This window comes from Corvus brachyrhynchos, unplaced genomic scaffold (genome assembly GCF_000691975.1).
Source record: "Corvus brachyrhynchos isolate BGI_N302 unplaced genomic scaffold, ASM69197v1 scaffold12, whole genome shotgun sequence".
Lineage (NCBI taxonomy): Eukaryota > Metazoa > Chordata > Aves > Passeriformes > Corvidae > Corvus > Corvus brachyrhynchos.
The window spans coordinates 3584145-3606412 of record NW_008237885.1 but is presented as its reverse complement, the minus strand read 5'-3'; the positions used below and the strand labels follow the sequence as shown (position 1 = coordinate 3606412).

The window sequence follows — 22268 nt, the reverse complement described above, 5'->3', positions numbered from 1 at the left end:
CTAATGAATAAGCATTTTTATCTTTGTGCCTCATCCTCAGTTAACATAGTCTCTCTGGGTACAAAAACACCTGCATGTATAATTCTTCTATCAAATACACATTTTCTAGTTTCCTAGATCTCACTGGGACTTAATTTTTCCTTCTTGCATTTCTGTGTAGTTCACAGTCTTATTATGCCAACGAAGGTCTCTTGATATATGACGTATTTATTCAAACACTAGCCACAGATGCTTTCAGAGATTTTGCCATCCAACACCTGGCAGTGCAAAGTGTGATCATTTTATGAAGTGCTGGGAATCTGACTTACTGCAAGTCACAGCAAATCTTCCTGGCCTTTTACAGACAAACCTACACTCACTTCACTTGTGCTTGGAGCTGGCTAAAGGCCAGTGAGATTCAATCTGAAAGCTGTGCATCTTTGTTAGCACGGTGCTGTACTCTCATTAGGATTACTAAAGTAGCTGGAGCTCACATCCCTTGGATCAGGATTGGCTGGCATCTATCCAACTTGGAGCATGGGCAAAAGAACCTCTCAAAACCCAGAGGTTTTGAGAAAAATCCTGAAAATTTGAGACGTTTCCATATGAAGGTTACACAAATACATAAAAACAAAACAAAACAAAGCCCAAAACCCAACAACAAAAACAAAACAAGAAATCCAAGGGCTAAACTTATATCTGATTTATGTCTAATTGTTATTTAAGTGCAGTCATGATTTAAATAATAAGTAAAACAAACCTGTCTGATTCAATGTAGATGTTGGAAATTGCTGCATATATTAATATTAGTGTTAGTTTACAACTATGGCTAAGCATGTTAGGTTTTCCCAATGCAGTTCAGGAATTTATAATGCTGAATTTTTTTTAATAAGGTACGATGCTTGTAATGTGTTTCATTGCAATACCCAGAGTAACTAGAATGACCTGTTTGGAGCAGGTACACACACTGTGGGAGATTTGCACAGGTCTGAAGCAGCAGCTGTTGGCCAGCTGTGGTACCTGACAGGATCTCAAATAGCATATATGTATCTGAGGGAGAGAAAGAGTCCTTCTGGACACTGCCGATCTTCTAGTGAAAGGAAAAGGAAATACTCAAGTGAAACGAACTCAAAGCTTTTCAGAAAGAGTTCAGCTGTTTAGAAAATCAACCCCTAGCCCAGTGTGCAGCTGAGTTTATGGTCCATGCTGTTTGCAAGGTAAATCTGTAAGTGTTAACTTCAGAAACTGAGAACATCTCAAAACTCTTCCGTGTCTTCTTGATTTTATTTTGCTCAGGTCTGTGGTGAGCTGTTCCTGGCTGTACTCCAGATGCCCACCAAAGCTTCTCTATCACTCCCCTCTTCAGCTGGACAGGGGAGAGAAAATATAATGAAAGGCTCCTGAGTTAAGTGATTTTGATGATTTAGTGAAATATGTCTCCTGGTACTGTTTATTGATCACAGTGTATGGTTAATAATAGTTAATCAGAATGAGGCACAAACTTAACAGAAAAAAACCTGTTAAATTCATTAAGATGATGTTATTGTTAGGAGCAAACTGGCACCCCCCACCTCAATCTACAGTTAATTATATATATATAAATTATATATTATTATATTATGTATTATGTATAAAAATATATGATATATTTACATTTACAAAATTAAATTAAAAACCAAGGGAAAAAGCAAATTTAGTATAACCATGCCTGAGAATAAAATCTTGGCCATAAATCTAAATTTTATTGAAGATCAAATTTTTACCTGAATATTTGGGAAATAATTGATGTAATTATTATCTCTTTTTCTCCAGGGACAAAAAAGCTTCTGTTGATATTCAGATTTCTGTCATCTCATACGAGTTTTAGAATTACAAAACTGCGTTCCTCCAGAGAAAAAAAATTAAACTTCATTCCCATGGTGCACTAGCCAGTAGTTTTAATTGCTTTTTTTTTAATAAACTAGTGAAATTCCAGATAAATAGTGGAATAATTGTCCAATGTTTATGTCACAGCTTGAGAACTGAGAAATCTAAGTTCACTTCTGTGCTTTCTTTCAGTCTCTTCCTTCAAATTAATCTTTTTTCAAAGGTATGTTTAATTTTTAAACTTTGCCAAAGATCTGTAGCAGAATGTCTAAAGGACTCTGAAACTGTTTCTTACTCTGAACAATGGTTTTGAATTCATAAATTTAGATGACACTTGCCAAAATTCATTTAAGACAAAAGAAAATTGGGGTCCCAGGGCAAGATATGCACATACCTGTCTTGGTGAGCAACGTACTCATTTGATAATATCAGAGGCTGTTTAGGAAGTCCTTGTTCTGTCTTTTGGTTTATAGAATTGCTGTTGTATTTAAAAAGCACTCCAACAAATAAATTAAAAAGCAAAACATGGCACCTTTTTGTTTCAATATTTATCTAAGGTGTCCAAAACAGTGAGATTACAAAACTAATCCTATTTGCAGTTGAGGTCTGCATTTTCACTATCTGCCTGGACGGAGACCTCTTTGAATAGACTCATTGAAAGTTCAGGACCTTAAATTGAAAATTCCTTTGAATGAAGAGCATAAGATTGGGTCTTGCTTAAGTCAGAGAATATAGATTGCATTAATACTGCTCTTTGTGAATGCTGCAAACCAAAAAAGAAATATTCGATGCTCTTTTGGTGACTCAGTCCTATTCTGAAAACAAAGTAGCAAGATCAATGACCTGAATAATGAGTGTTTTTGAGATGTGTCCTGAATATTTTGACCCAAGTCTTTTTTCTTTATTTGACTTTCACTTTGTTCCTTCTACATTGGTTGAAAAGTTAAATCCTAATGAAAAGTACATCCTAATGCTCACTCAAAATTAAGTAGGAAGTGGCCAAAAAAGTTGAACTAATAGACCATGTTACCATATTATTCACAATATTGGGCATATTAGGATTTTGCCTTATTGTGTGTAGGGCTCAGCAGTTCAGATGAAATTGCTGTTTCCATGCTGTGTTAGAGTGTTTACAGCAGACTCATGGCAGTATGGAATTGCCACATCCCAAATGGGAAGTCCCCAGCTTTTCCCGAACCTATTCCAGTGCTTCCCAGTACTTGTTATAAAGTTTCCCTAATAACTCATGTTTTAGGCTTTCATCTCCTTCACAGTAAAGCATCTGTTGTACAGTTAGTCAAATCAGGCCTTATGCCATAGGGAGGATGCTCAAAAGGAAAGAAAAAAAGTATTTTTGCATTTTTAAATCAGTATTTTTAAATGGTCATAATACTGTTTCAACATTTATTTTGCTGACAGGCTACATGCTTCTAAGGAAAATATAAGATCAAGGGAGGAAACCCCACAGTCTGAAGAATGGCCTTAAGATGTTGATACTAAGGCCCCTGTATACAATAGTTCTAGCTCCTAGAGAGGGGAGATAATCGTCAGTAGCACTGATTTAAAAAAATAAAAGCACAACGCTCTACATCAGAAGTTTGCATGGCTATTCATGCTGCTCCATCTCTTTATTGCTTGACTTTATATGGCACTTCCTCTTTAAACTGCTTGCCAAGTTTTTTTTTATCCCTGGCTATTAAAAGCCTATTTCAGAGATAAGCGAGCTGAATTCTAGCTCAAGCATCAACCTCTTTGGGCTTCACAATTTGAAGGATTCAGTTGTTTTATATGCAGTAAGCAATTTGTTAAGAGTTATCAGAGCATGTGTAATGGATTAGGATGCATTAAAAAAAACCAAGCCCCAAACCAAACCAAACCAAAACAAAAAAATGGAGAGAGTTTTCTGCTTCCTTTAATTCAGCAGTTAGAAACATACTACCAGGGTAGGGAGTAGATTCATTTCTAATGACTGAGGGTTCAGGGCTGCTGCTCATCTCAAAATCCACAGTGATAAAGGCCATTGCAGGCATCAAAAACACAGTTCTTAGTCTGTCCCACATATATTTCTTTAGGTTATATGGAATAATTTGAGATTCATGAGTTGAAAAAAATGTTTCAGGAATGACCATGGGCCTCTAGCCTAGTGATTACGATGGTTTGCTAGGAATTAGATGTCTTAGTTTCTCCTGTTATGCATATTTCATCATTGTATCCAGGAACTGTAAAAGAAAGAATATGTACTTTTATGTAAAGATATGGGAACTTTTATCTTTCTTCATTTCCTCCCCAACTATTTACAATAAACCACAGTCCTTTTTCTCTCTGATCAAGTTAGTCTATAGGTGAATGACCTACTGATGTGACCAACACTCTGTTAACAGAGAGGAGAATTTCCTGTTAGCAGCTCTTTCTTGTGTTACAGTATGAAATAAATCTGAGGCACATCAATCACTTGAGTCATTATTTTTAATCCCATCAGCTGACAATGAAGTAAACTCCACAGAATCGATAGAATTAATATAATACAATCCACTGAAGAGAAATATTTTTAAGGTGCCTTGAAATTTGTGTTTATTGACAAACATGAAATGATGTTTAGCTCAAGAAACATATTAATTTCTGTGACTGTGCAGGTGATTGTGAATCCTTTTTTAAAACTGCTGTCTCTCCAAAGATTTTGCATAAGAAATTAGTCTGTGGTTCTCCTGACATGAGCCAAGGACTTAAAACTTATGACTAAAATGTCACTGTAGCACTCTTGTAGTGTGGAAGACCTATTTTCCAGCTGCTTGTTTACTGTTACATCAGGAATACTTAGAGACGCAAGTGAAACCCTACTTTCCCAAGTCCCGTGATACTGAAGCATGTTTTACCTCTCAGTGAAATTCCTCACTGTTACAATGCTTTTAAAATCCAGCCATTTTTTCATAAACCTTCTGACCATTTCATGATACAGAGCAGGGATACTTGAGTTTGGCTTATTACGTAGATCATAACAGAAATGAGATGTCTGTACATATACATACATACAAATACATAACTATACAGAGGAATTTTAGATATATTTTTGCAACACAAGGTTCTTTTAATATTTTCGGACATGCAATATTTGCTGTAGGGTGCTGCTTTCCTGAAGAATGTTTTTGGCAACACTTGGACTGCACTTTCTTGTCTTCCTTTGACAGTGTTTCCTATACTGAAGATAGCCTGCTTGACTTACATTATCCTTGAACCCCTTGTTGCCTACTTGACATTAATTTCTGTAACCAAGGCAATATCACAAGTGAAGTTAAAAATCAAATCTCTAAGAATAGCCTTATCTAGATTGATTCTCTCTTCAGACTGCATACTAAGCAGTCACACAGAGCTTCCAAACTTATAATAGATGATAGAATTCCTCTCCTTTTGATCCCAAAGGAAGAAAGTGGAACCCTTCTTTTCCTTGCTTCCAGGATTTCATTACAATCTATATCAACTTCTTATAAGTTTTGTCCTTCAATTTGTCTGGTTCTGCTGAATATTTAAGTAAATTACTTAGGGCTTCTTTAGAAACAGAAGGGAAGATAAAAGCTCGTCATTATCTGTCCTGTTTTCTAGAATGCACTGAACTGTGTGTTCCAGAAAAAAATGCCAAGTTTTTTGATTTTATTGATTTTATTGATACTCAGGTATACAGTTCCCATTACTGAAATAGCTGGACATATAATATTTAGCTCTTGTCTTTTCATAGAGTCTTTCATGATACAAGTAAGAAGAATTCTGATGACTTTAAAATGCAAAACTGAAAAACAGAGAGATTAATAGGCTTGCTTCAGGAAGCTTACCGCTTCAGCAATGAGTACCCCAAGGGTAATGCAATCTAATTTCAGTTTAGTTATTCAGAAGTTCTGTATTGTGTCTAGACTGGTTGTTTAGGAGGCATGTCCAATGGAGAGGACAAGTCATCATTTCGTCCTACACTAGTGCTTTATTTCCCACAGGAGGCCCTTCTTTTTTCTTTCTCTTTCCATACTCTGTAGGCAGTAGATGCTTAGGCAATAGATGTCTTATATTTACATAGCTCAAAATAGGTAAGTGGAGTACAGTTGCTAATAATTTTGTAATATTCCTTCTTGTTATGGGGGGAGGGGAGGGCATTCTCAGGGGAAAAATGTGTGATATTTGTCTAAAAGCTCTATTATATTAAGATTTGATTGAATGGGAGTCACTACCACATTTCCATTGTAATTTTGTCACAAATAAAGAACAATTACAGTGATTCATGTGACAACAAAACTGAAACAATTGTTTTAGGACGTGGAAATATGATCTTCCTATAATTCAGTTGAAATATTTTTGCGACTATGGTCCTGTGAACCTTTTCCCACTGAAGAGAAAATAAAGTATTTACATCCACTCATTCATATCTAAAAGAAAGCAGTAACTGAATGTGATAATTGAAATTTGTAAAAAGAAGACACAAGAAGGGGTGGTTGGAAAGAAGGGGAAACACAGAAGTTTATTAAAGCTCTTAAGCCTCCAGTACACTCCCTGCCTTTAAACACTGAAACATTAGCTATGTCAGCTTTCTTAGCTCAATATGTTTATTGAGTGTACCCACAAACGGTAAAGACTGAGTTCATCTTTTTAAAGAAACATTAAAAGATGGCTCCACATTGCACACGAATGCAAGAACCATTGGGCTGAAATGTTGTGGACAACACTGAAAGATCCTTGAATGTGTTTGTATCCCTGCTTATGTCCTCTGTGCCATGATATGCTTTGTGTACAGTGTTTACATTATTCCTATTTTGTTAGATATTAAAGATGTGCATCTAAAACATGCTCTTGTGGTACTGATAGGATTTTGTATAACAGAATTTGAAATTAACTACACAAGTCTTAATAGGCCAGTTCAGATAACTGCATAGTGACTTCACAGGGTATCCTTCAGTCTTCTCCAGAAGTTTGTTACACAGAAGTTCAGTTCACTACTCTGCTACTAATAGCTTCTGAAAGTGAAGCTCTTCATGTATATGCCACTGTCTTTGAGTATGACTTTATTTAAATCCATATTCTTTGTGGCTTGTCCTGAAATGCTTTAAAAAATATTCATAATGGCTCTCATGGAGGGTGAAAAGCATCAAAGGTTAAGGCAACTGTACTTGTCTTTGGTATAAGGTTAGTTAAGCACCAGTGCAAAATGAAAAGTTACTTTACTGTAATTGCTAAAATAGGGCTTTCTACAAAATGCTTAATTTCCCATAAAGATTAAGTAACACTAGCACATAAATGGCATTATAGTGTAATGCTTGGTTCTATTATTTAATAAAATACAGCATGCTGTAGAACTTCTGATACATAACTCTGTATTTGCTCTTCATATGAGCTATTCCCTGCTCTCTGAGAACAGGCAATGCAGGTAGTTTGCAAATCAGGGAATGAAAATGCTTCCAGCAAAGGTGCTGTGAATAATAAAGCTGTGAAATGAAAAAAAGTTATGGGTTAACTGCTGAACAAACTTCTAGTTGCTGAGAACAATTTTCTCCAATCCAAACCGTGGAATAATCCAGAGGACTGATTTTCCTTCCACACAGATGTATATGAAGTAAGTACGCTTGAGTAAGTGTAAAACTGGTTTGAATGAAGAGGCAATTACATCCAATGTCTCCTCAGGAAAATGTTATATTCTCCAAGACTTGGTAGTACTGAAAATGGGAACAGATTACATTTAAGTGTTTTATCTGGGGAAAAAAACCCAAACTGACAAAATCAAAACAGAAAACCAACAAACCAACCCCCTCCCATCCTCCCATGTCGTCCCCCCCCCATTACTATTAATCACATAGATTTCAAAAAACATTTAAGATAAAAGAGTAATCTGTTGTATACGTGTCACCGACTCCTAGTTTGCATCATCATCATTCATCCACATCTGGGTAAATTAGGAAGATACAATGAGTCCAAAACCATGGAGATGGATTGGCTGCTTACACTGATTTATTAATAATCCACCAATATTTTGCTAACTCTGAGTGTACTTGGACAACAGAGAAGGACAGAAAAAAGCAGCTTTTTTACCACATGGGATTTAATTCTTTAGAATAAACAGGAAAAAAATCTATCGAATGGCTCATGTCAGTGAATTTGCTGAAATAGCACTTCACTCTTAGCATTGCACAGTGACTTAAGTTGATTCCATCATATGACCTTTATTTGCTGAATGACCTTTTTTCCTTTTATCAATAATCATATTCAAGTTAATTATCTGCTTGATAGTCCTTCACCAGAACTTTACTCTCATTTTGTGCTAATTTTCCATAAATTACCTCAGAAAAATACCCAAACCAGTCAATAACAAAGAACAGATTGTGAAAGTGCACTTTTGACATCATTAGTAGTGGTGTACTTCTTATGGGGCTGTGAGATAAGTATTGACTGTGTCAGGTATCAGTCCCAAAATTATCAGGTGCATTCCAGGTCCCTAGAGGAGGACCCTTTGGTCTCTGCACTGAAGCATTGTGTTGGACAAAATATGATATGTCATACTTCTGTCTTCAAGGTTTGGTGTCCTATATAATGCCACAGTTACATGACCCTTTTGTCATTTCCAAGCAGAAATATTTTAGTATCCTATAGGGGAAGCAGGCTTCTCAATTTTACACTAATTAGGCTTGACAGCTTTGTCTTTCCAAGTTGCTTGAATTGTTTTTCCTTTTGTTTCTCCAGCTATTTGCTCTAAACATTTATGTGCTTGCTTATGATAATTAATATCTCTCATTTCCTTGCTCCATTAAATGAAGGTACATTGGAATTATTACAGTTGTTAGATTTCCAGAATACTACAAGAAGAAGGAAATACTGTTGTCCTCATTTATCTAGATTTAGTGCACTTGCATATGTCTGCTGTTTAGTTATTTTCTAATGTAATAAGAATTTATTTTCTCAATTTTAAACATGTGACTTGCCCAAGGCACCTAGTTTAAATGAAATATCTGTCTCAAAGCTCCTCTTTTCTCTTCAGCAGACCTTGCAATTACTAGAACACATTTATTTGTTAAGGTGCATTACAGACATGTTTTGTCACACTTTTTGGGGCATTGATTTTGCATCACATATAAGAGTAGTGTCTCTGTCCGGAAAATAGTTACATACTGTGGGGATAGGTACAGATAGATAGCTATTACAGTAATTACCATTAGTTGACAAGAAGACTAATTTCCGTGGCATCTTTCAAGTGAGAATTCTTAAAAGTTCTGGAATTTTTGAAACAGTATAGAAATTAGATTTTGAAGTAACATAAAATATAATTCTCTGATGTTGAAAACATGATATCGATGTTTTCTTTACAGTAGGAAATAAGAGCAGTTTCAGGGAAATGTATTTAGGGTTTTACAATATTGAGTCAAAATTGTTCCAGAATTCTTTCAGCTAGTGTGGACTAATTCATAAAGATGGTATTTGAAAAACAGTGTATATAACCTTAGCTTGAAATAGATTACCTTAACAAGTTAATGCAGATTCAGGCAAATTAGGTGTATTTCAAAACTGTCTCAATGTGCTACTGACCAATTTTTAAATGTGAGCAGAATTTATTTGTTGTGGTAGAAAATATCTTTAAATAATGAATTTTCAATGTGTAGGCTACAGCATTTTTTCTTCTGAAAATTTAGCTTTTGATAGAAGTTACATTTTTTGCAAAAAGGATAGTCTGACTTAACAGACACACATCCTGTAGAAGATTTCACATGCATAGTAAAACAATCCTTCTAAATACATGTTCCATACTTAACAACTGGAGACAAGTTGATGCTTTTGAAAGTCTCTAGAGGGAGACCTGTCTGCCTAAGGAAGACTTTGGGACATCATTAGCACTTCTTATTGCTTATTAAGTACTTATTTTTAGATGACACAGCCAATATCAAAACTATGACCAACTGGCTTCTAATCACATATTGAATCCTTTCAAAAATGTTAGTGTTCAAATAAAGATCATGATGGAATTTTGGGGGTTTATGAGCTTTAGAAGAGCTAAAAAATGTTTTGTAGGATTAGAACATAATGGAAATTATTGATGATAAAAGATTTTGTACTGTACAAAGTGAAAAACAGGACTGGGCCACACTTGGAAATTCATTGAAAGAAATACTCTGAAAGACTCTATAATACTTTGTTACGTACTTTAGTGTTATTTGTTTTATTCACATGAACCTAGTTTCAAATAAATTATGTTAAAATGAAATACCTGTTTTAAAAAGAGTATTTCAAAGACATGTCACTTAGTCTTCAAATGTAGAAAAGTCCGAAGGCTGATCTGCTATTTTTTTTTTTTTCCTTTAGTAAGGCAGGTCTGATCAATGCTAAAAAATTAAATACATATTTTTATTAGCCATGTTTTAGCCTGAATAATTATAGGAACATATTTTTTCTGAAACACAAATTGTACAACTTTTACTCAGTTTGTTTTCCACACTTCATGTTTTCTGTAAGTTTAACAAGTGTATATGCAATCTGGTTTCTCTGTGTAGAGGGATTCCTTGCAGAACAGGGGCATATGATACCCCTGGAAAGATTGGACAACCCAGGGTTGCTGAGCAAAAACCCCTGAACAGGCCCCTGGCTGCAGGCAAGCCTGGAGAGCACCTGGCTGCAGGCAGCCTTGAAAGTCCTTGGCAAAGCAATACACTGGTCAGCTCCCCCGCGGATTAGAGGCCGTCTGGAGGGACTGGGCATGAATCTTTGCAAAAGTGGATTTAAGCTTGTATAGTTAAACAATAAACAGAGAATGATGCTCAAATCGTATCGGTGCATGTGTTGTTACTCTGGCTAGCTCTTCAGACTCAGTCCCAAAATCTTTAAACATATATCTAATTGCAGATCTAAAAAGAAACTCTCATTGAAAAATTCAAATACATTTTATTTTACATTTTATTTTATTTTACGGAAATTTTTTATCAATTAAAATATATTGAAAATATCTAGGGCAAACGGGATCTGTCCTAGAATTACTACAAGTACTGTCTCTGATAGCTAAGTGTAAGATATTTTTTACAAACTTTCTGAAGCTAATTTTGCAATATCTACTCTTAAAAAACTACGTAAGACTAAAAAATAGCCAAGACATCTGTCTAAGTTCCAAGTGGTTTTTATTATTGCAGTGATTCTTTGATTCGTTCATCTTTGCTTATTAAAATTTACACCACTGAACACTCTTACTCATTTGTGGCTGCATATGTTTATTTTTTACTAGTATTCAGGTAATCGTTAATTTCTCAATTAACATTACCCAGAATTTTGAAATGCCCAGCCGTGATGAAGATGCTAGCAATAGCAGGTGTAAACCAGTAATTATCAGCAATTGTAAAACAAGCAAGCTGAGAAGGAGTTATTAAAAATCATATCCCATGTCTGAAATAAAACAAAATGTAGTGGGCACACTGTGCTATTTTACCGTTCTTAAACACAATGAGGCTATATAAATACAGGTGCTTGCATGAAACTTGTAAGTGCCAACAACCTAAGTTCTGAAGTAATTTAGAATTCAATTAACGTGAGAAGCTGAACAAAACAAATCCCTTAACAAGGCCAGTACATGAAGGCTTACTTTTAAAAACTAGAGGATACAAAAAAGAAAATCCATTTCATGAAGAAGGGAACATACTGAAAAAGTTGCATTTTGTTTACTGCATCAATGCCAGTTAAAGGAAATGAAAACAGGAAGGTAAATACAGTAAATAAAGATACTATTTTAAAAGTTATTTGGTCTCTTGAGCATTATATTCTCATCATCTGGATCTTCCCAAAGAACCCAGCGGAAGCAAACAGTTACTTTAAAAGTAGTTCCCTAGAATTTCACTGCTTACTTCAAACAGTCAGATGAAAACCAGCATTGCATCATTTACATCAAATTGCTTTCAAATGCAGAAAATTAAGTTGATGGAGAGACACTTCTCCATTATTGCCAGATGAGGGGTTAGTGGTTGTTTTCTGTTTATTGTCGTGGAGATTACTCTAATGAGTAAGATCTCATTTGAGATGAAATGTGAAATGAAGATGAGAATCCTAGTGGCCACAAAGTGATTAACAAAATGAGCTTTGTCAGGCAGTGTCTCTGTACATCTGCAGCAGCTATGACCCCACTGAACCTCCTACAGCTCTGTGACTACCTGACACACACCTTTCAGGGGTAAGGCAATGTACCCTGGTGTAAACACTTCACAACCAGAAGAGCTGTCTCAATTTCACGACCCTGTAACTTGACAACTTAATGTAGAAATTCCTGAGTAGCTCTTGATGGTGTCAATTGAGCCAAGCACTGAAAAGCCCAAGAATCACACAGAATCAGAATTAAGGTTGGAAGAGACCTTCAAGATCATCTAGTCCAACCATCAAACTAGCAGCATGATCACCTTAAACCATATCCCCCCCAGTGACACATCCAGACTCCTCTCAAACACTTCCAGAGGTGATGACTCCACCACCTCCTTGAGCAACTTACTCCAATGCCTAACCACTCTTTCAGTGAATTTTTTTTTTTTTAATATCTAATCTGAACTTCTCTTGGCACAACTAAGGCCATTTCCTCTTGTTCTTTAACTTGAGACATGGCAGAAGAAACTCTCACTGTAGCCTCCTTTCAGGCAGTTGTAGAAAGCAATGAGGTTCTCTCCAAACAACCTCAGTTTCCCCAGCAGCTCCTTTTAGGATGTCTTCTAGGCCCTTCATAAGCCTTGTTGCCCTTTTCAGGACATGTTCCAGCACCTCAGTGTCCTTTTTGAAGTGATCACCCAAAACTGAACATAAGATTTGGTGTGGCCTCACCAATGCAGCATACAGAGGGACAATCACTGCCCTGGTCCTGCTGGCCACATTATTCTTGATACAGCCAATGATGCCATCGGCCTGCTTGGCCACCTGGGCACACACTGGCTCATGTTCAGCTGTGCATCAACCAGCACCCCCAAGTCCCTTTCTGCTGATCATCTCTCAAGTCACTCTTCCTTGAGCCTATGGTGCTGCATGAGGTTGCTGTGAACCAAGGGCAGGACCCAGCACTTGCCCTGGTTGAACCTCATGCCATTGTCCTCAGCCCATTGTTTAAGTCTTTCCAGATCTCTCTGCAGAGCCTTCCTACCCCTCCAGCAGATCAACACTCCCACCTAACTTGGTGTCATCTGTGAACTGACTGAGGCTGCACTTGAGCCCCTTCTCCAAACCATCGATAAAGATGTTCAACAGGATGGAACTCAGTACTGATTCCTGGGGAAGATCACTGGTGACCAGAAGAAGGCAGTGACAGAAGGTGATGGTAGCAGTTGAAAGAGATACATCAGGATGAGGTGACCAGCTAAACTTGATAAAGTGTAGAATATCACCAGGTCTCTTGGGAGAAGCTTGACTGCCAGTGCACTTAGGAATGTTCTGGACAATAGCTTTTCTGTCTTAGTACACCTTTCGTTACTTTAATCTCCCGCTTGAAACATGGCCAAAGTACCTAAAAGTAGCTCGAAAAATAAAATCATAATCATAATAATAAAAAATATGATGTATTAGTTGTCATCACAAGGTAATACAGATTATTTTGTGCTGGAGGGATATACATGTACAGACCTTCCTGAAGCAACACATGCAAAATGGCTGAATCATACAATAATTGATGTATTTATTACTCCTAGTAGCTTTTCCAACTGCATGTACCAAGAAATCGGTGATAGCCAATAAAGCATGATTTTTATCAGAAATTTTGAAAGAATCAAAAGTAAACCCTACCAATTTTATTCATAAATACAGTAGAGAGTAATAGGTAATTTATATGAATATTCATATATTGAGCTCAGAAAATGGGCACCTTGTTATCCATCACTTTAAAACATGTTTATAGAATACAAATATGTTGGTTCTTGGGTTTTTTTCCTAATGCTGATGAAAATGAATAGTACTTGGGGACCAAGTCTGCCTATTAAAGTGATGTGATACATTACCATGCTTGTACAGAAATGAGCACAGATGGTGGGTCTATTATTTCTCTAGCAAGAAATTCGTCTTTTTTTTTCCCCAGGATTCAAATCTGAGCAACACTTGCTTAAGTCAGGCTACCTCTGTGGGGATCCTTAAAATATTTTTCCCATTACTTGTACATTAGGAGTTAGAGAAACAGAAAGTGATTAATGCCATATTAAAACTTTAAAATTAATGAAGTCTTTCAAACCAAGAGTCTGAGATTTTCATATTTCCCCCCACCCCCAAATAAAGGGAAACATATTTTGCATGTAAATGTGAGTCTACAGGGATGAAGTTTTGTGCATCATGCTCAAGATTCCCAATAGCCTGTTTAGCTTTGACAGATCATTTCATTTACATTAGAATATTTGCAGATGTTAGATTTATAGACATTTGTTAATTAAATACAATTATGTGGAGTATGAAACAACAACTTATAAGTAATTTATAGTTTTTGTATGCAAAAGATACCTTTTCAAGCAGAAAAAGAGTAAATTAAACAAAAAGATGTTGACTTCCATAATTTTGCTTTTATGATAAGAATCAATAAAGCAATACTTCATAAGGTTTTGTCAATGCCTTATTATACACCTGAAGAAAGAAGAAAGGTTTTCAATCTGCTTTATGACTTTATGACTCAGAGCATATAATTACAACAAACTCAAAGTTAAATGAGAGCTTTTAATGTCAGTTGGTCAAAGCTGGATCAGCTTGCAGTGAGAGCAAATTTAATATAGGTTAGGGTTTCCATTAACAAGAAAAATGCAAACATATATATTAATTTGCATCAATATATTGAGTGTACTCACATTTGGGCATTACATGCTGTCTCTACACTCCTTCCTCCTCACACTCTTCCCCTGCTCCAGGATGGGATCCATCCCATGGGAGAAAGTTGTCCTTGAACTTCTCTGTCGTAGGTCCTTCTTACAGGCTGCAGTTCTTCACAAACTGCTCTAGCGTGGGTCTTTTCCACAGGGTGCAGCACATCAGGAACAGGCTGCTCTGGCATGGGTCCTTCAGAGGGTCACCTGCCAGCAAACCTGCTCTCCATGGGTCTGCAGGGCTGTTTCTCTCATATTCTCAATATTCTCAATTCATCTTGTCCATCTCCTCTTGTACAGCAGTTTTTCCTCCATTTTAAATCTGTTGTCACCGGAGTGCTACCACCATCACTGATGGGCTTGGGCTCGGTCTGCCCTGGAGCTGGCTGGCATTGGCTCTGCCACACATGGGGAAAGCTTCGAGCATCTTCTCCCAGAAGCCACTCCTGCAGCCTCCCCTGGGCTTTGCTTTTGCCAAGCAAATCAAATACATTTTGGGCAAAATATTCTTCCAAATGGAATTCCATTTAAATGAATCTTAATTTTTGATATTCAGCTCTTCGTTTTCCATATGTGATAGTTGCTCCCTGTATGTTCCTGGGAGAGAACTCACATCCAGAACCTGGAGGATGAATTTCAAGACTGAAGTCTCGGAATACAGAATTAAAAACTCTCAAAGGAGTAAAAACATTAAAAAGCTAGAATAATAACACATCACTTCAAAAGTATAAGGATTTTTGGAGAGAAATATCAACTCCTTTAAGAGTCAAGGTGGGAATGTGGTAAATATCTAGTAAACTTGATAAACCAGAAAACTTTGGAATGTGTAGTGATTATACCAAATCTGAGTCCAAAGGGTTGGTATATAAGGATTGGTATTTTCTCTATTGACATAATCTTGTATGTTATTTGGGATCTTCTGGAGCTTGTAACAGACAAAAATGTCTAGAGAATGGGATGAAATGTGTCAGTTTTCACAGAACTGGGAAATTTGAAGAGTTTTCGGGCAGCCAGGGTGAAGGTTTGTGGTGGTGTGAAGGTTTTAGGTGGAAAGGTTTACTGTTCTGTTTGGAAACGTTGTGGAGGATAAGGAGGCCTGCAGGCAGCAGGAAGCAGGGAAAATAGCAAATTCATTTTGTAAGCACCAGAAAGGATTATGCAAGCTGTTGGTGAGAGAAAGGTCAGTAGTGAGAAGGAAGGTAGAAAGCTGCTAAACAGCTCAGAGCAAGTAAGAACAAATAATACCAAGGTTATTTACACCAGTACCTAATGATCTAATATTTGTTCAATGCCAATAGACTTAAAGATGTGGTGTTATCAAGCACTAGTGTGCTACTTGTCACTGTTTCAATGCACATCACCTCTGCTCCAGCTTCTTACCCTTCCCCACTCTCAATTGAAAAAAGCTGAAGAGGAATTTGGAGAATGTTAACTCTGAAGAGGTTGGAGAGCACGATTGGAACTCCTAATATCAGGTCCACTCACAAGACAGCATTACTTTGCCAGCTACTTTCTCTCATGTGAAAGAAGGGAGTCATTCCTACAGCAACTACCAGCTGTGCAAGACTTCTGATTTCATTGCAGAAATAGCTGAAAAAGAAATGATATTCAGTCTTGAATGAGTCATTGCCAAATAATTCCCAGGTGAGCTAAATTAATAAAGTTGTAGTCTAGGGAAGTTTCAGCTTCTGCATGATTTATTTCTTCCTGCATGGTTAGAGAAATGAGTGTCATTGAATTAAAAAAAGAGAAAGGGTATTCTTTTTCACAGTTATGCATTTCACAGGCAAATGTGCAATAGTTGGGTTTGCAGCATTTGAAAAAAAGGTGTTAATTGAAGAATTCTGAGTGACAGAAAGTGAGAACACAGACTTTGCATGCTGTGAAACAGAACAAGACCGCTATATAGAAAGGATAGACATAACCTTCAAGATTTTTTATAATGTTATGGTATGAAAATATATTTTGATATTGCATTAAACTAGTATGTTCAGTTAAACCAGTTGTTTTTTTTCTGGTGAGTGCAGCACTGTTTAGCTGGAATTAATTCCTTATTTATTTATATATTTTATTTTATACAAATGACTGCCAAAGAAATTTTTTTAAGGTTTTTATGTTTGCTTTTACTTTTTTCACACTTTGAATTACCAGATTTGTTGACCCAGCCCAAGCTGTTGCATTAAATAATGGCCCAAGACTAGCAGGCAGGCTGCAAATTTTGTACACATCCCTATACAAAGCTTTTCCCCGTCACTTCAAGCTGGCAAACAGTTCCATTGCTACAAGACAGCACAAAAATCTGTCTGCTGTGAATCAAAATAACACCTTTTAAAGAATATGAGTCATTCATATATTCAGTGTGTACACTTCCTTAGGAATGAATATCCGAAATGTCGTTTAGGGTGATATTTAAATAAAGATAAAGGACAAAATATTGTTGTTATGTGGCAACCTTGTTTTATTGAACTGCATTCATTGTTTAGCATATATACAAGCTTTTCTGCAGAGCTAAGAGGACCCGTAATGTTTTTCATAAAAGAAATTCTGCAAAATTTGAATATGCTGTGTTGTCTGTGCTTATATGTGGATCTAACAGGCAAGAATTAGACATTTCTTTACTCTGATAAGGTTATTTCCTTTCTTTTTCTTACAGCATAACAGCTGGCAAAATACTTTTGAGACAGAGACATATAGAGCTATCCTCTTATAGAGTATGCAGAAAAAATATAGCATATGGAGAGTATTTGCATAATGTACAATATCTGTGATGAGAAGGTAGATATTCAGTCTTTCTTGCATAACTTTAGTATTACATATAATATGGTAACTTGAATGAAGAATTGCTTCTTAAGCTACAGAATTCTGCATGGTGGTTAGTATATTTACTGTATTTTGAATTTTGATGTATTAGAAACAATGTTTTACTTCACCAGTTCTTTTTTGAATCAACTTATATCTGTTTTTCATTTCTTCTTTTTATATATCTATATATCAAGTATGATTTGGCCTACTCTTACTTAAATAATTTATGTAATGCTAAATAATTTATGCACAATTTGGCTGTTATCCTTCAACAAATATTCTGTCTGCACGTGCACTTACACTGATATTAGGAAACTTCAGTTTTACTTCTGATCATACAGCATGTGTAGAATGTGGAGTTTGTTTTAAAAACCTGAAATGTCATACATTTTGGCAGTCTTCATGCAGTTGGTATTTAGCAAAATCAAAATGGAGGAAAGTCTTTTTGCACACATGCAAAAAGCCATACACAGGACTGAATGCTTCATGCTACAAAATGTAGATAACCTTCCTTATTAAATTTTGCAGTAAAATTAAAGCTCTAATAAATAACAGAACTTTGTGGAATGTAGTAATTCTATTTTGTTGTATTTCTTTTTTGTGAAAAATATGTGCACAAAATTAATGCATCTCATTAAAGAGGTATGCTGGTGCCATGAGAGATAATACAAACTGGAAGATGAGTCTCTGAGAGTACAGTGAGTTACTAAACCATTTTTACATGTGTTTCTGTATTAAACTAGCTATACGCACCGTGTGGTTGGCAGTGGAATCAAAGCTCAGTCTGCAAATCCAGAAGTAAAAGTGAAGGGAACAGATCCTGTAATAAGTCAAATTATTGACAAGCTGAAGCATGTTATTCAGGTAAGATGCTTTTTCCTATAGATACAGTACGGTTCTAACTACCACTCTAGTAATGAAAGTATTAATTTACTGCACCATAAAGGCTAATTGTTAATTCAAGTTTCTGCTGAGTACACGGCAAAACACTAGTTGCTCTCTGTCTCACTTCAGTTATTACAAATGATTTAGTTAAAAGGCTTGCAAATGGTAGATAAGTGTAGGAAGTGAGGCCCTGGCAGCTGGGCCATCTGTACCTGCAAGTACCTCAGCTCGGCATTGCAGTAAGCAACAGAAGCACAAACAGTGTGATTTAGGGATTTTAACTGGGTGCATATGTTTAAATAACAATAAAACATAATTTCCCTCTTCCCTCTTTACTAAGTCTGGGTTCTTTCTTAACTTATATTGCTGCAATGTTTTTTCTTTAGATGCCAGATAGAAAAACAGGGAAGCTTGAATGAAATTACATGCCTGCTAAACGGGTTGGTGTTCATTACCTGATGTACATATCTGTGAGTTACTAAGTTTAAGGCTTACAGGGAAGTAAATTGCAATATGGTTCTGTACAATCATAATATTGTAATAAGTTTACAGGATTACAGGTATCTCTGGTTACATGCTGCATTTATATGCACAGATAGCCAGAATTAGAGGACAAAAACATCATTCTGTTGAAGCCAACAGTTATTTGCAGCTCTGTATTTCAGTTTAAAAATGTAAGTTTTCGCTCTGATCTGAAGACTCAGTGATATGAAAGGTTCTACTGACATTTGTTGTCCATGACCCATCTAACCCAGTATCCTCTCCTCTGCACTGGTGAAAGGAGAGGCTACTTAGGGAGACCATGAAGCTTTGCACTTTTATGGTCTCCACCTCCTTTCTCTACCCCATTCCCCAAACATGAGAATTAGAGATATTAAATGCCTTCTTGCCTAGTGCATTTAGTTCCGTCTAAGGACTTGCTCTAATTCTGTTTATACAACTTCTTAACAGCTTTTAAATACAGTTTCCCACATGATTTCTGGGGTTGAAATATTACTGATAGCTTCACAGTAAACCCTCTTGGTTCTTATATCTCTAATTGTGAACAATAACTCTTCTCTGACAACAAAACAAAGAGTGATGATATAGAAAAAAGAAGAAAACCAGAAAAATTTCTTTTTCATCAGTAGTGTTGTTTTGTGGGAGAATTGGCATTAGAATTGAAGTTCAAAGGCAATTATTATTCCTTCCTTCTTAAAAGAAATATCTTCTGTATCCCTCCGGCTTCAGCATCATGCTTTTGTCTCTCTCCTTTATTAAAATGGTAACTACAATGGTGGGAAAATAGTGCAATTTTGCCTACAAGAGATGGCATGATTTAATTAATAACTACAAAATACTGTGCAAAGATAAACTTTGCAAATCTTACTTGGTTAAGCTCCAAGGTCTTTTATCTATCAGGAATGCTTTTTTTCCTTTGATATTAAAACTTCACTGTATTGTGTTGGTTTCCTCTAGAGACTTGGAGTTGTGTTGTTTTCTCCTTGAATGAGTATCTAAAAGAGTTGAATAGAGTATTTCCATTATAAAGTATTTAATTTTGAGAGCTTACTTGCCCTTGTCCCTAAAAACTTGAGTGGATCTTGGGGAAAAGAACATATAATTTACATACTGAATTCTTACTAACCTCCAAATATATTATCTTTCTGTGGGATAGCTTCTTTCCTTGTAGCTCTGAGTATGAAGATAGGGTCAAGGGATAAAGAGAGCATCAAATTCCTTAGAGACCTGACATATAACTGCTTTTCATCAGGAAAAAAAAAAAAAGGGCTGGAGAAGCTGCAGAAAAAGCTTTATTCTCTACTATTTACCATTTGGGAAAGTAGGATGAGGAGTGCAAATTAGAGATTCAATTACAAAAGATCACCTTTTTGTCCTGTGTGATATGAAAAGAGATGAATCACATGTTAAGCTTATGATGGCCAGAAAATAAGGGGAGCTTAATGGATTGTTTTGTTGCCTCAGAGATAGAAAGAGTCATACTTAAAGCTAACACTCTATCCAAGCTGTATTACTGAACTTCAAAATTTTAAATAGCTAACTTAGTAGGAACAAAATGTATTTGTCAAGTTTTTCAAAACTAATCATTCCTGAAATTAATAAAACTATATACTTTAATTCAGCTTTAAGGTGAAACAGATTTTCAGGTTGCTATTTATGGAGGAAACAATATATATTTTAATAGAAATCACATGTTGCTGTAACCTTGCTAAACAAGTACATTTTCGTTACTTACTTGTGTTTTGTATATAGCCATTTTCCCTCCATAATAGGAGAGAGGAAATAAGAGTGGTAATTCAGCTTTACTTGACTTTTCACATCAGCTTTTAAACATTTCAAGATTCAGGATATCAAAGTAACATTTCCTACTGTCTCATCATGTCATGATATGGTCCTTCCTTCTCAACCACTGTCAGAGCTCTGTGTATCTGTGGTAAGTACAGCCTGATTTTCTTTTCCTTATAAAACCTGTGATGGTACCAAGGCCTTCAGGACTGAACAGTCTCTACCACTTAGTAAATATCAACATGAACAAAGAATCAAAAGTTTTGCTTCTAGTACTTTTCATAGTAAGAATGGTGAAATGCACTGAAATGCAATTTAATCAATGACAACCTATAGTATTTATTTGCAGCAGAGGTGGAATTCAGTTCTTTAATCAGATACCTGCATTTCAGTGTTTAAGTTTCGCTTATATGTAGTACAACTCAGCAGACCATCGAGAGCTGTTCATTTGGCCCTGTGTAAGTGTATGCATCAGGATTAGAAGAACAGTAGTTCTTCAGTGTTGTACAATATAAAAGGAGTTTGGTTACTTCACCCACATATTGGCATCTGCACTGTGACACCTGCTGTTGGTGTCAGTTCGGAAGGATTACACCCTTGTGTCAGGTTTCTGAGCCCTTTCCAAAAGGTTGTCAGTTTCAACACACAAACTATTTTCAAAACTATTCTCGAATAATTTTTTATATAAAAACTAGACACATACAGTTTTCTAAAGAGAAATATTTAGCATATACAAAAATATTTTTACATCTATATACAAACTTCATTTTATTCTTTTATGGTTTTGCAATTTTTAAAAAGTATGATTAAACTATGGAAGTGCTAATATCAAGAAGTTGACCAGTTTTGCATTTAGAATGCGTAATTTAAGACAAATGGAAAAGCATCTCCTGAATAAATTTTGTCCTTCCAAATCAGAAAAAGTCATTCCTTCTAGTAAATCCAGAGTATAAAAACTCTGTTAGGAAGCTTCATTGTTTTCTGAAACCTTATGTTATCTTTGCCTTCAAAACAGATGACCACTTTTATCACCAACTGCATGTAATTTCCCTTCTTACTTTCAAGATTCCAAGCAGAAAGGAAGTATTTTGAGGTGTAAAGGGAGAGCCCATTTAAAGGAGGGTGCAGTGCGCTGTCTGAAAACCAGACAGCACATATTAACCATAAAAAATGACTAAATATTATTAAGAAGCAAAAGAGCAGATATCTTTGAGATTCCTTTCTGCTCATGTTTAATGTTTACTTAGGAAAACAGATTAAGACCATTCTATCCTGCATACAGAAAAAGAGTAATTTCTTACTATCTCCTCTATTTTTGCCAGTTGGATATACAAAGGCATAAAAATCCCAAGCAAAGAATTAGCTTTAAAATATGTAAATATACAATGCTTAAACTCTGTTTTCCAGGTTAATAACTTTAACTGTTAAAAACTTTAAACCCCTGAAATCAACCCCTGGTTGCATAAGTGACAGTATCTCTTTTCAGCAGGCTGTGGTTTCTGGGCAGTTCTCCTTTGTGAGAGGCTCTCAGTAATCCTCCCTTTTCTGTAAATAGCAGATTTACAAAATAATCAATAGAACTTTTTGATTCTGTTGGACCCCGACGGCTGTATTCTGTGCCCTGGACTCCACAGGTTCATATTCACA

At 36.0% G+C, this 22268-nt stretch overlaps 1 protein-coding gene across 2 annotated transcripts in view; it reads left to right on the top strand.

The window, feature by feature from the left end:
- GPC5 (glypican 5) overlaps positions 1-22268 on the top strand; it is a 601007-nt gene that overhangs the window by 166836 nt on the left and 411903 nt on the right. For both annotated transcript variants that reach the window (XM_017732641.1, XM_017732642.1), the window contains one exon: positions 18194-18314. In XM_017732641.1, coding sequence (XP_017588130.1) covers positions 18194-18314 — 121 coding nt within the window. The remainder of the gene's footprint in view (positions 1-18193; positions 18315-22268) is intronic.